The sequence below is a fragment of the Adelges cooleyi genome, unplaced genomic scaffold, assembly GCF_023614345.1.
Source record: "Adelges cooleyi isolate 19-005CV unplaced genomic scaffold, UGA_ACOO_1.1 ACOO_flye_CR_arks_rails_tigmint_CR_PRNA_30, whole genome shotgun sequence".
Lineage (NCBI taxonomy): Eukaryota > Metazoa > Arthropoda > Insecta > Hemiptera > Adelgidae > Adelges > Adelges cooleyi.
Window position 1 is genome coordinate 15921226 of NW_026095971.1, and position 11655 is coordinate 15932880.

General features: G+C 28.7%; 4 protein-coding genes across 6 annotated transcripts; 2 read left to right on the forward strand and 2 right to left on the reverse strand.

Moving 5' to 3' along the window:
• Nucleotides 1-281: 281 nt before the first annotated feature.
• LOC126839398 (zinc finger CCHC domain-containing protein 7-like) lies at nucleotides 282-4020 on the reverse strand. Of its 3 annotated transcripts, XM_050574717.1 has the most exons (5): nucleotides 3880-4020; nucleotides 3121-3726; nucleotides 2840-3051; nucleotides 2009-2146; nucleotides 282-1103 (listed from the first exon to the last, which is right to left on the reverse strand). In XM_050574717.1, the coding sequence occupies exons 2-5, from the start codon at nucleotides 3536-3538 to the stop codon at nucleotides 666-668; spliced, it is 1206 nt and encodes a 401-aa protein (XP_050430674.1). In that variant the 5' UTR covers nucleotides 3539-3726; nucleotides 3880-4020; the 3' UTR covers nucleotides 282-665. The 3 variants fall into 3 exon arrangements, with proteins under 3 accessions (XP_050430674.1, XP_050430673.1, XP_050430675.1); XM_050574716.1 differs by having other exon boundaries at nucleotides 3121-4012; XM_050574718.1 differs by lacking the exon at nucleotides 282-1103 and having other exon boundaries at nucleotides 2047-2158; nucleotides 3121-4020.
• A 330-nt stretch (nucleotides 4021-4350) lies between these two features.
• LOC126839401 (DNA-binding transcriptional regulator BolA) lies at nucleotides 4351-5084 on the forward strand. Its single transcript, XM_050574721.1, has 2 exons — nucleotides 4351-4689; nucleotides 4762-5084. The coding sequence occupies exons 1-2, from the start codon at nucleotides 4510-4512 to the stop codon at nucleotides 4903-4905; spliced, it is 324 nt and encodes a 107-aa protein (XP_050430678.1). The 5' UTR covers nucleotides 4351-4509; the 3' UTR covers nucleotides 4906-5084.
• Nucleotides 5085-5247: 163 nt separating this feature from the next.
• On the forward strand, nucleotides 5248-7938 carry LOC126839399 (alcohol dehydrogenase class-3). Its single transcript, XM_050574719.1, has 8 exons — nucleotides 5248-5517; nucleotides 5580-5823; nucleotides 5883-6103; nucleotides 6853-7069; nucleotides 7136-7266; nucleotides 7331-7466; nucleotides 7526-7664; nucleotides 7741-7938. Exons 1-8 carry the CDS (start codon nucleotides 5497-5499, stop codon nucleotides 7763-7765), a joined length of 1134 nt encoding a protein of 377 aa, XP_050430676.1. The 5' UTR covers nucleotides 5248-5496; the 3' UTR covers nucleotides 7766-7938.
• Nucleotides 7921-9438, reverse strand: LOC126839400 (phosphatidylinositol-glycan biosynthesis class F protein). The gene is made up of 2 exons (XM_050574720.1): nucleotides 9310-9438; nucleotides 7921-9239 (listed from the first exon to the last, which is right to left on the reverse strand). The coding sequence occupies exon 2, from the start codon at nucleotides 9216-9218 to the stop codon at nucleotides 8448-8450; it is 771 nt and encodes a 256-aa protein (XP_050430677.1). The 5' UTR covers nucleotides 9219-9239; nucleotides 9310-9438; the 3' UTR covers nucleotides 7921-8447.
• Between the last annotated feature and the right edge of the window lie 2217 nt (nucleotides 9439-11655).

The following is an 11655-nucleotide window of genomic DNA, read 5'->3' on the forward strand; positions in this document are numbered from 1 at the left end:
AAAATGTGACAATATAATAATTTATTTTGACCGCATAATTTAAAAAATACTAGATATTACTATTATTTAGACTACATCACTTTTGATTGCTCTTCAAACCATAAACTTGTTTTTAAAACTAGTCTCATAAAATAAAATGTTTTTACTAAAACTTTAAATAGTACTGTAGATAATTAAAACGAATTATAGTCAATTTGTTTATATACGACAAAGTAGCAATTCAAAACTCAAACTCGAAGAAAACACAAGATATTTCACATGAAAAAAAAAGGACACTTAAATATAATAAAATATGTTTATTTCTACAAAAATCGGGAATTGACGAAATAAATACATAGTATAACAAATAATTGGAGAACGCCAAAATAAAAAGTAAATTGTTAATACAATTGAAAAGTGTGTATGCATAAAGGGGTATTAGAAGTTAATATACATGGTACCTTTAATCCACCAAGTGTTTACACCATTTATACAAGTAAAAGCTAATTACTATTTACTATTTCTGAAAAAATTTAATATTTTTGAGCAAAACAATGTAAATATCTTAAAACATAGGATGTACATTTATTAAGGCACACAATTTTTTTCAATCATACACAATATGATTTCATTGATAGTCAATCAATTCAAATATGAACGAATAAGAAACAACATTGCCTATAAGTTTAACATTTCATTTTTTTATTTTTAAGAAAACCCGTTTTGGTTAAAGTTCGTTTAAACGTGACATCCTGAATATTAATTTTAATGTCAATAGATTCTTTATCAGAAGTCTTATTATTATTAAGTTTAGTTTTTTTTTTATTTTTTTTAGTTCTGAAACGTTGTTTCTTTTTTTTCTTAGATTCATTTGGTGTGCTTAGGGTACTAGTCACGTTGTCATTTCCAACTTTGGTAAATGATTTTGTATTCTTCGTTTTGGATAAATCAGTCATCACTGGTTGACATGTAGATTTTGTATTCATTGTTGTAGATAAATCAATCGTCACTGGTTGACATGTAGATTTTGTATTCTTCGTTTTGGATAAATCTATCGTCACTGGTTGACATGTAGATGTGGATTGTTCACTTTGATAGTTATTGGGTCCTGTTTCAGTAGATATCTAAAAAAAAATTTAAACCTACGTTTTATACTTCTCTAAGTTGTCATATTTAAAATAATTTTTAACATTTTCAGTCATCACAAAATCAAGACTTGACAATTTTAAAATCTTCATAAAGGTATGTTTTAAATAAAATTATGTTAATCAACTATGATAATAAGATGTTTAAAAATACAATTATGAAGAAAGTAATTGACAAACAGGTCACCCGTCAGCCAACTGAAAAAAAGATGACAACTAGATGTAACTTTTATCTTGTAACCAGTTACAATAAATTGAGTAATTTTTTCCAGGTGGGCAGTAACCCCAGCAGTATAATCTATGTAAAAGTGAACTACAGGTAAGTCTACCATAGCACTAAGAATCCAACCACAATCAAATTTGGCCGCCAAAGAAAAGTTCTAAAATAGTTAGCTATGGTGCATTTTAGTTAGATAATTAACCACCCTCAAGCCCACGAATTGTGACGTTCATGCCAGCGTTTACTGATTAGGTAGTGTGATAAGTATAGGCCAAATTGTTGTAAAAGTTATTTAACTGCACAATAAGAAAATACTATTTTTGGTATCGAAAAAAAAAAAGTATCTAATGAAAATAATTATACTAAAAAATTATTAAATTTTAAAATGGCATGCTTTTTATTTTTTATAGCTTGATTTGGTTTAAAATGTCTTTTTTTATAGTTAGGTTCAATTCGATTTTGGATAAAACAAAACTCGAAAGTTTTGAGTTTGGAAAATTTTTAATAAGCAGATCTAAGTCAGAAGTCCGAATTTAATCATAATATAAAAAATTATAATAATTATTATTAATATATATATTTTTTTTATAGTATAATTAACTTAATTGTACCAATTGTAAAAACTGTAAGTTTTTAATTTAAAGAAAAATAATTATTTACTTACAATATTGTGATATTGTCGCCATGATTCTGTACAAAATTTTGACTCGTGACCATAATAATTGCATCTATTGCATTTTATTCTACTCTTTGATATACAAGAACTGCAATTGTTTGTAAATTGATTTTGACGTTTTCCACACTGAAAAAATTACTTAGTATATAAAAAAAAAAACTTAATATATTATATGTAACATTTTTTGATATAATTAAACAATAATAATTGAAAGTTAAAATACTAACTTATCTACTCTCAATTTTAATATATTATAATATAACAGTGATATATTTTTGCCTCGATTTTGAAGACAAGTTAGTTGTAATGACCCTAGGGACTTAAGGAGCAATTTTTCAATGGGTGTTGGTAGTAGTAAACTAAAAATCCATGTTGATGTAGGAGACACATATGTGGACGACTCTTAAGGTGGAGTAAGTTCTATGTCCTGCATATCAATATTTTAAATATATATACATTTCTAAGAGGTAGAGATGGGAGAAATATATCAAAATATTGATTGCAGGCCACAGAATTCATTCCACTGTGAGGGTTGTCTGTATATAAATTGTAAGTATTTGAAAAGAGCCCATTTTGTACAGTACCAAAGGTAGACTGAAAAAGAAATGGGTATGAGTAAAGTAATGATGTGTGGAGTAAATATTATGAAAATGTGTCAATAGAGGAATGTAGTAATAGAAGACATATTTAGCGACCCCGTTTGTACAAAATAAGGCAAGGACTAAGAAGAGAAAAAACAACAGTTAAACTATTATTTATAATAATTATGGTTCATATTATGAATGTGTATTATTGTTAATAAAATACGTATTAACTTACTGTAAAGCACAATTGTTTATCACAGCTGTTAAGATTATGTCCTTCTAAGCCACACATTATGCAAACTTGAGGTTTGTATTGTTCTTTACAATTAAATGCCTTGTGACCATATTGTCGGCAATAGTTGCACTTAATTCTAGGTGTATTTGAATAAGATTTATATAAGTCACTAGAATCTAATGTCCAATCGATTGGATTCGAACCTTGCGTTTCTAAAATAATGCATTACATTAATAAGAAGTAGGTAAAATGAAACAAATAAAAATTAAATGTTGTGTTACCTCTAATTTTTTTTAATTCTTCAGCACAATCAAAATTTCGTTTAGATTTTTGAATTTTTGTATAAAATTTTACCATATCTGAAGTCCATGTTTTTGGACATCTATACCATGTTGTATCTTCTGTTGGTTTACCTATACGATATTGTTTTAAAACTTCACTGCGTGTCATTGGTATAGCTCTTTCATTTTGAAAACCAACATTCATGGCTAAATCGTCTTTATTGCTTTTTTTAGTATTCATTTCATCTAATCCACTTTTTACCCTATACTCTTTCAAAACATCAGAATTTTTCACAAGCTCAATATATTTGTCTATACTTTCTCTTTTTACTTTGTTTTTTTTCTTCTTTTTCTTTTTCTTTAGAGAAGTTTCAATAAATTCATTTTCAGCAATCAAAATATCTTGAGTGCTTTCCATAACATTAACATCATCATCATCATCTAAAACTATTGTAGGTATTACTCTATTATTACAACTGATTAGTTTGTCGTCATCAAAATGATCTATCTGACTATCTAGTACATCTTTGATATATACAACAACTTCTCCATTGGCATTAAATTCTACACCGTACTTTGGATCAACAAATGGCGCTTCAGTTGTACCTGAAAAATCATTATGATGGATAACGCTGTAAATGCGAGCTTCTAGCTCAGATCGCGTTTCCGATATATCACTCGCACAATCGCTATGATTATCGAATAAACCAACATCCATTTTTCATTGTTTCATAAATACTGTTCAAAATGATCACTCACTGTATAAAATCTGCTTCCAATATACAAATATAATAGCTCGATATATTAATGCATATATAAGTTTATATATATATGTATATATATATAAATCAATAAAATATAATTATATATTATATAATTTTTATAATTTATTAGGTATTACAATATCTAAGAATATATTACCAAGAAGCGAAAAAAAAAGAAAAGTGATGAACTAATTTCGCGAAGAGTAAACGTCGTTTTGTAAATTGTTATTGTTCTGATAGTAGACGGCAGTGGACGTTTAATAATGAATTATTGAGGTTAAGTTTTTCAGTTTGGCCATATTCATAAAAGTAAATGATGAAGCGAAAGACCACTCGTTAGTCGTTTCCAGAAATGTTTTAACAACAGTATTAAGTTAGGTTATCTATATCAGCTGTGCCCTGTGGTGGTGATAACAGAACCACAGAATACAACAATACGTCAATAGGCCATAGCACGATAAATGTATTATCATTTATTAGTTATCACCGCTCAATTTGAAAAGCCGTCTCTAAATTAAATTAATATCTATATTATTATATACTATAATAGGATTTACGTGGATTCAACGACATTATGTAGTAGTATTGCTATAAATAGTAGAACCAAAATAATCTTTTAAAGACTATGTCGGCATCAACAAAGTGTGTAGAAAATATCATGCGACTTAAATTGCAAAATCGTTTGAAACCCAAAGTATTGCAACTTCTTAATGAGTCTTATATGCATAATGTACCGAACGGTTCGGAAACTCATTTCAAAGTCGTCATAGTATCCGACGAGTTTGAAGGCATGCCTTTGATTAAGGTATATTATGATAGATCTTGTATAATCGTAGAATTAATATAAAATATAATTTGTATGTACTTTTTTTAATAGAGGCATCGTTTGGTAAATGAAATATTGGCCGATGAATTAAAATCTGGTGTACATGCATTGTCAATTGTTGCCAAAGCCCCAGAACAATGGAAAGATGAACCAGTTGAAAGTAGCCCAAACTGTCGAGGTGGTTTTGGAAAATAACGTTAATTATCTAAGTCTGGTGTTATTGTAAAATTCTTGTACTTTGTATTATAGAACTTATTTGTTACTAGTGATAAACTATGTAGATTAATCCTTGTATTTCATTACCTATAATGATTAATGCCATATTTATCAAAATAGATTAAGACATTATTTCTGTAATTAATATTTAACAATATGTCTGTTATTGTACTATTTTGCTAATTATAACTATTGATTAACAAAAAAAAGTTGTTTGCTTAATTTTGCACTCAGTGTAACAAATCAATATTGTTATTTCAGTAGTATAAATATTATACCTCTCATATTTCTTACTTTTATAACTTGTCAAATTATTAAGATTTATAGACTGTAAATGATTCTAAAAAGATGATAAATTATTATTAATGTATATGCACTGTTCCAAACAATATATTATATATCCTCTTATTTTGATAAGAATGAAATTGTGGATAATTGATGGATTTTGGCATTGTCAGTTGTCAGGTCAATTTTTGAATCTTAGTGCGTGTGTGTGACTTTTATTGTTACTCCTATTTTCCTTAGTTGCCTGTTTTTGTAATTAAGTAATTCAATAACATTTATAGTGTCATGGGAGATACAACAGGAAAAGTAAATAAATTTGACTTATATAGATAAATCTCAAACTTACAATTAAATTATAATTATATTAGGTTATTCAATGCAAGGCAGCAGTTGCTTGGGAAGCAAAGAAACCTTTATCTATCGAAGATATTGAAGTAGCGCCCCCAAAAGAAAATGAAATCAGAGTGAAAATAATTGCTACGGCTATTTGTCATACAGACGCTTATACTTTGGATGGACTTGACCCAGAAGGTTCTTTTCCATGTGTATTAGGACATGAAGGAGCTGGTATTGTTGAAAGTGTAGGTCCAAGTGTGCAGGGATTTCAGCCAGGTAATTTTAAGTTACACTTTATTTACATACAAAAAATTAAAATATAATACATTTTTAAGGTGATCATGTCATACCATTATATATACCTCAATGTGGCGAATGTAAATTTTGCCTGTCTCCGAAAACTAATGTTTGTAGTAAAATACGATTAACGCAAGGGCAAGGGAAAATGCCAGATGGCACTTCACGTTTCACATGCAAAGGTCAATCGCTGTATCATTTTATGGGATGTTCTACATTCAGTGAATACACTGTTGTTGCTGACATTTCCTTATGCAAAGTGGGTGTATAATATAATATAAAAAAACACCTAATTCATACTATACTTTATAAATAGCATTAAGTTATTTTAGTGAGTGATGACAAATTTTTTCAAAAAATAAACTCATTAGACCATTAAATAAATAAATAATATTAACTATGTGTCATCAAATATCATAATATTGTTGTACATTAAATAACATTTATAACACATATACAGATAAAGATAGTTACATAATCTAGTGTTAATAAGGTTAATTTCATGCGGGCTAGAGAATATTTAAATTATTAAAAACAATTAAGATAATAAATAATAATTATCAATACTAAAATAAAAGATATAAAATTATACTTGGTAATGATTATTTTTTATGATCCAATTGCTTCAATGATATAACATTTACTTTTCTATACATATGTTTTCATTTTTAATTTCCTTTCTTCAATAGTCAGTGAGCTTATGTGTTCATGTTGACAATAGCGAAGGGCGTAACTTTATATTGCAGTATCAACCCTGATGTATTACTAATGCTAGTTTGACTCTTGAGTCTTGACTCTCTTACCATTGTCCTACACACGGTTTACTTGTTTATATTCAGTCAATCGTCCCGGAACTAAGTGCATAGAAACTCATTTTTAATGTGAATTAACTATTTTATTTGATACCTCATATATATGAAAACCCCTAAATCCTAATACATATTAACAACGGTATATAAAGGTCATAATTGATTTTAAACATGAAATACCTGACTTTTATATTTTTAGGTTGATCCAACTGCAGCTTTTGACAAAATCTGTCTTTTAGGATGTGGCGTATCCACTGGTTTTGGTGCTGCATTAAACACCGCAAATGTAGATTCTGGTTCCACCTGTGCTGTCTTTGGTTTAGGAGCTGTGGGATTAGCTGTAATTATGGGTTGTAAAGAAGCAGGGGCTCAAAGAATCATTGGTGTGGACATTAATGAAAACAAATTTGAGTTAGGTAGTACAAAGAATTATAATTATCTATGTAACAATATTTCAAGTAATTAATTCTTGTTTGTTTTAGCCAAAATTTTTGGTTGTACTGAATTTGTGAATCCAACTAAATTTGAAAAACCTATTCAGGAAGTTCTTATTGATTTGACCGATGGTGGATTAGACTACACTTTTGAATGTATCGGTAATGTTAAGACAATGGTATGTTTATTTTACATAATGTTTGTAAACATTTTATTTAAAATACTATTTCAAATATTTTAAGAGAGCTGCTCTTGAAGCTTGTCATAAGGGTTGGGGCGTATCTGTTATAATTGGAGTTGCGAGTGCTGGACAAGAAATTTCTACTCGACCCTTCCAATTAGTTACTGGAAGAACATGGAAAGGAACTGCTTTTGGAGGTATATATTAGTATTAAATTGAATATTTTTAAAGTGTAAACATATTTATTTACTAAAAGGATGGAAAAGCAAGGATAGCGTTCCACGACTAGTCTCAAAATATTTAGACAAGTCACTCATGCTAGATGAATTTGTAAGCTACAAACTTCCATTTACTTCAATAAATGAAGGTTTTGAATTATTACATTCAGGAAAAAGGTATTATAATTTCAGATAAGTATTATATTATGTATTATTAAATATTTATATTAATTTAAATGTATTTGTTTTGCAGCATTCGAACAGTACTTGAATATTAACATAGACATAGCGATCAGAAAAAAGATAAAATAACTAAAATAATTTATACATCATTTTATTAAGTGAATTCTTTAATTTAATTTTACATAATTATGTTACATTTACATTACAAAATACATAATAGTTATTCTTAAAATCTAATTCGAGGAACACATATTATTGTTATGTCATGTAGTGTATCGAAAAATATACATTATTAATATTATATTTTTAAACAAATAAAGTAATTACTTCAAATCTATAATACTCAATACAAAGCTAATCATTTATTACATTGTGAAGATATTTTAGAAAACTAAACTTCTAAAACAAATAAACATCAGAAATTAAAAATTTATGAATTATGTAGAAAATTCATAGTTATTGAATAAAAATTTGTCTAGACTAAATGACTAGATGCACATTTTAAGGATACCTTATTTCCTATTTAGAGTATTGACCCAACTTTAAAAATATTTACAGACACGCATATTATACAATTCCAAAAAAGGAACTTATAGAAAAATTATTTTATATATTATCCAGTATAATAATATGCTTCAATAGCCTGAAACAAAATACTATCAATGCATTTTATTTAAAAAAAACATATTATATAAATATATAATTATTTTGTTGTTATTTGTAAAAACCTAACACTGAACAGTTAAAAATCCATTTTATATTGAACAATGAATACACTTAAACTCGCTTATCGGATAATTTTTTTATTGATTTGTATTGCCAACAAATAATATCATAAACGTTTACCAACAGATGTCCACAAATAAGGCCTAAGGAACAAGGAATTGGCCATCTTTGCCATTCAGTTTCCCAATCGAATGGTACAACTATTGCACCAACAAACGCTCCTAAAACTGTGCCACGAAAATTATTTCTCTCAGACTTTTCTAAAGCACTTAAATATTCAGTATCTGGCAGTTCTGTTAATAGCAATGGCAAAATATTTGAACCCAGCTGCATAGCAGTTGGAGTAATTATAACTGATGCAATAAGTATTGAAAAAACAAGGGTTTCTTCTTGTTTGGAGAATACTGGTGCACCAAACAGAACAGAAAAAAAGTATGCTAAGCCGATTGCAAGAATGGTACTGATCACAAACTGGAAAATCCACACAATTGGGTTAGTTTTCAACTTAAGATGATGTGGTAATCTACTGACTAGGTAGCAATAGCATGTGTATTTAAAAAACTCAATAACATAACATGTTGCTATTATATACAAGCAGTTCCGATCAAGTAATAAATTGTAATTTTTATCCAACAACAGCCAAATAAAAACTCCCAAATAGCAAAACGAACTGCAACAGTAAGGGATGAGCTCGGGATCTTTGTTGGCTTCAACTTCAATGTATTCGTCTGTAGGCTTATATTCTGATGAATCGTATGTGTTGACTAGAAAGCTTGCCGAATCAGGTTTTTTCAGAATACTACGAATGTTTTTTTTAGCCATGATATTGCTTAACGTTCAAATCTACTCATAAAAGTTTAAAAAATTAACGCAACATTATTAATTATTAATAATATATGAATAAAATACTTACATATCACATGTTCAACGAAATACGAATGATTAATGAATTAAAAATTTAAAAAAGCATTTTGCATAGATGCCCTCAGCGGTTCTAATGGCTTATCATGATATAAGTTATCACCACGAACGTTTATGGTTATCACTGACGGCTTTGATAAACTGTGGCAAATTACGGTAACCGGAAAGGGTTTATATATTGTACATAACAGAGGTTACCTCACAACCATGGTGAAAACAAACAAGATTAACTTTTGATAGATAAATCCATAAACTTTGGGCCACGGCCACGGCTGACGTGATTTGATGTTTGAAAGTCCCATACCTGACCACGATTTATAATTATCCATCACAAAAATGTATTTTTAGTATTACGGTGGATACGATTAGGGTTGACCGCCTGTCTAAAATACCGCTGTTGCCTGTTACCCATAATATTTCTTAATAACAAACATAAATGGAAATATTTTTAATACCGGTTGACTGTTAATTCACTTTACACATGGCAACTTAAAAATTGACTATAGTCTATGTGTATTTTTCGTTTTTTTTTTTTGTATTCCTTTATGAAATATATAGTTTTTCTACAGATTTTAGAAAAAAATGTATGTTGTGGCTTCAGGAACTTGGATTGATGGAATTATTTATGCCAATTTTTATCATAGTCGCAGTGCTTTTTAAGATGAGAAATGTTAATAATTGCCAAGGATCTTGCGATCAACCCTAGGACCATGACATTTTTCCAATGTCAAACCACCGCACCGCCGTCTCGTAGTCTCAAAAACACAAATATATCAAAAAATTATAAAAAAAATGGACAAATATTATGAAATCAAATTTTTCTAAAAAAAAATTTCCACCGATGGTCAATCCGCTCTTTCTATTGTTTTGTAAACAATAAACATATTCGACAGTAAAATTGCTTTTTATGCTCTCAAAAAAAAGCTTATGTGTGCTAAACATGATTTTTTTTTGTACTAAATACATAGTTAACATTTCGTACTTCTTTAATTAGAAACAAGAACAAACACAGCAAGTTAACCTCGCTAGTTGAGGAGTTTGAATCGCTCTACAGACACATCATTAAAAACAAGTACTAGCGTTTATTCTTTTGTTTAACAATTGCTAAGAATTAATATGTAGGTATAATTTACCTAAAAATAGAAATTTACAAAGAAACATCATTAAGGGGATTGCATGCGGTTAGTTTTTAAGGAGTTTTGTATAGGCAATATTTAAGAAAAAAGTGGTTTTAATGAATTTCGATCATGTCAATTAATTTACCGATTAATTTGTAAAAGCTTCATGGTGTTATTTTTAATTTAAATTATTTTGTCTATGAGTAAAAACCATTTTAGTTAATACAACATACATTTTTTGTTCCATCGTACAGGCTGAACCAGTGATCCGATAAGTAATCTAAAAACAGATTTGAATTTGTCATGAAGTTTACTTATTATTGGTTAGGGTACTTCTTCGATATCTTATTTCTACTTTGTATAGAACACGTTTGAATATTATATAAAATTTCAAATTTTAAAATCAAATTTGGAAAAGGTTAAAGTTAAAAATTGAGAAAAAGTACTGTGACCGATCATAAGTAAACTTTATGACGAATTCAAATCTGTTTTTAGATTGCTTATCGGATCACTGGTTCGGTCTGTGCAATGGAATAAAAATGATGTGTTTTGACTGATCACAACCGTCTGATTAGTCACAATATTAATGAACTTGTAATCAAATAAACTAAAAACAACAGATTCGCCGTGTGATATGAATTGAATAAAAAAAAACAGTACAGAGAGGTAGGGGCATAATGGAAACGGAGCATATTAGGGCGGAGAGGTCACAGGTCTATATGACTTATTACAACTGAAAGTGATAAAAACACTTTCCATACATTATAGTTACCTATACATCAAAATTAACAATTAATACAAATACTTTCAAATACCTGCCTGTTGTCTGTTGATACACTCATTGCGGATGCACAAAGGGTAGGCGTGGATTTATTTGTTATTCTTGGCTCAATAAAGTACTTTTTAGGTAAGATTTTTGGTCTATAGAACCTAACCGGTTCGGCGGTTTAGAAGATATTGTAGGACACAAAAAAAAAACACATCATAGTTTGTAAAAACAATACCTCCTCAGCTTCGCATCGAAGCTTAAAGGGATAAATTACATTTAGACCGTAGTCTAGTTTCTAGGTTGCTATGACCTATGTGTTAGTGAATTTACAGTCAACAGGTGTTAAAAATATTTTCATTACATTGTTAATTACGAAAAATGTTTAATTATGGCTATAAATTATTATAAACAGACGATCAACCCTAATCGTATTCACCCTAATATTAGTAAT

Bases quoted from the DNA above. Each gene is read 5' to 3' on its own strand.
- LOC126839398 (XM_050574716.1), bottom strand. From the start codon at position 3,838: ATGGATGTTGGTTTATTCGATAATCATAGCGATTGTGCGAGTGATATA. The intron at 2,147-2,839 runs GTAAGTTAATAC...TAATTTTTTCAG, and splicing joins ATAAACAATTGTGCTTTACA to TGTGGAAAACGTCAAAATCA. The intron at 1,104-2,008 runs GTAAGTAAATAA...ATTTTTTTTTAG, and splicing joins GGCGACAATATCACAATATT to ATATCTACTGAAACAGGACC.
- LOC126839401 (XM_050574721.1), top strand. From the start codon at position 4,510: ATGTCGGCATCAACAAAGTGTGTAGAAAATATCATGCGACTTAAATTG. The intron at 4,690-4,761 runs GTATATTATGAT...TTTTTTTAATAG, and splicing joins AAGGCATGCCTTTGATTAAG to AGGCATCGTTTGGTAAATGA.
- LOC126839399 (XM_050574719.1), top strand. From the start codon at position 5,497: ATGGGAGATACAACAGGAAAA. The intron at 7,070-7,135 runs GTAGTACAAAGA...TGTTTGTTTTAG, and splicing joins TGAAAACAAATTTGAGTTAG to CCAAAATTTTTGGTTGTACT. The intron at 7,467-7,525 runs GTATATATTAGT...ATTTACTAAAAG, and splicing joins GAAAGGAACTGCTTTTGGAG to GATGGAAAAGCAAGGATAGC.
- LOC126839400 (XM_050574720.1), bottom strand. From the start codon at position 9,218: ATGGCTAAAAAAAACATTCGTAGTATTCTGAAAAAACCTGATTCGGCA.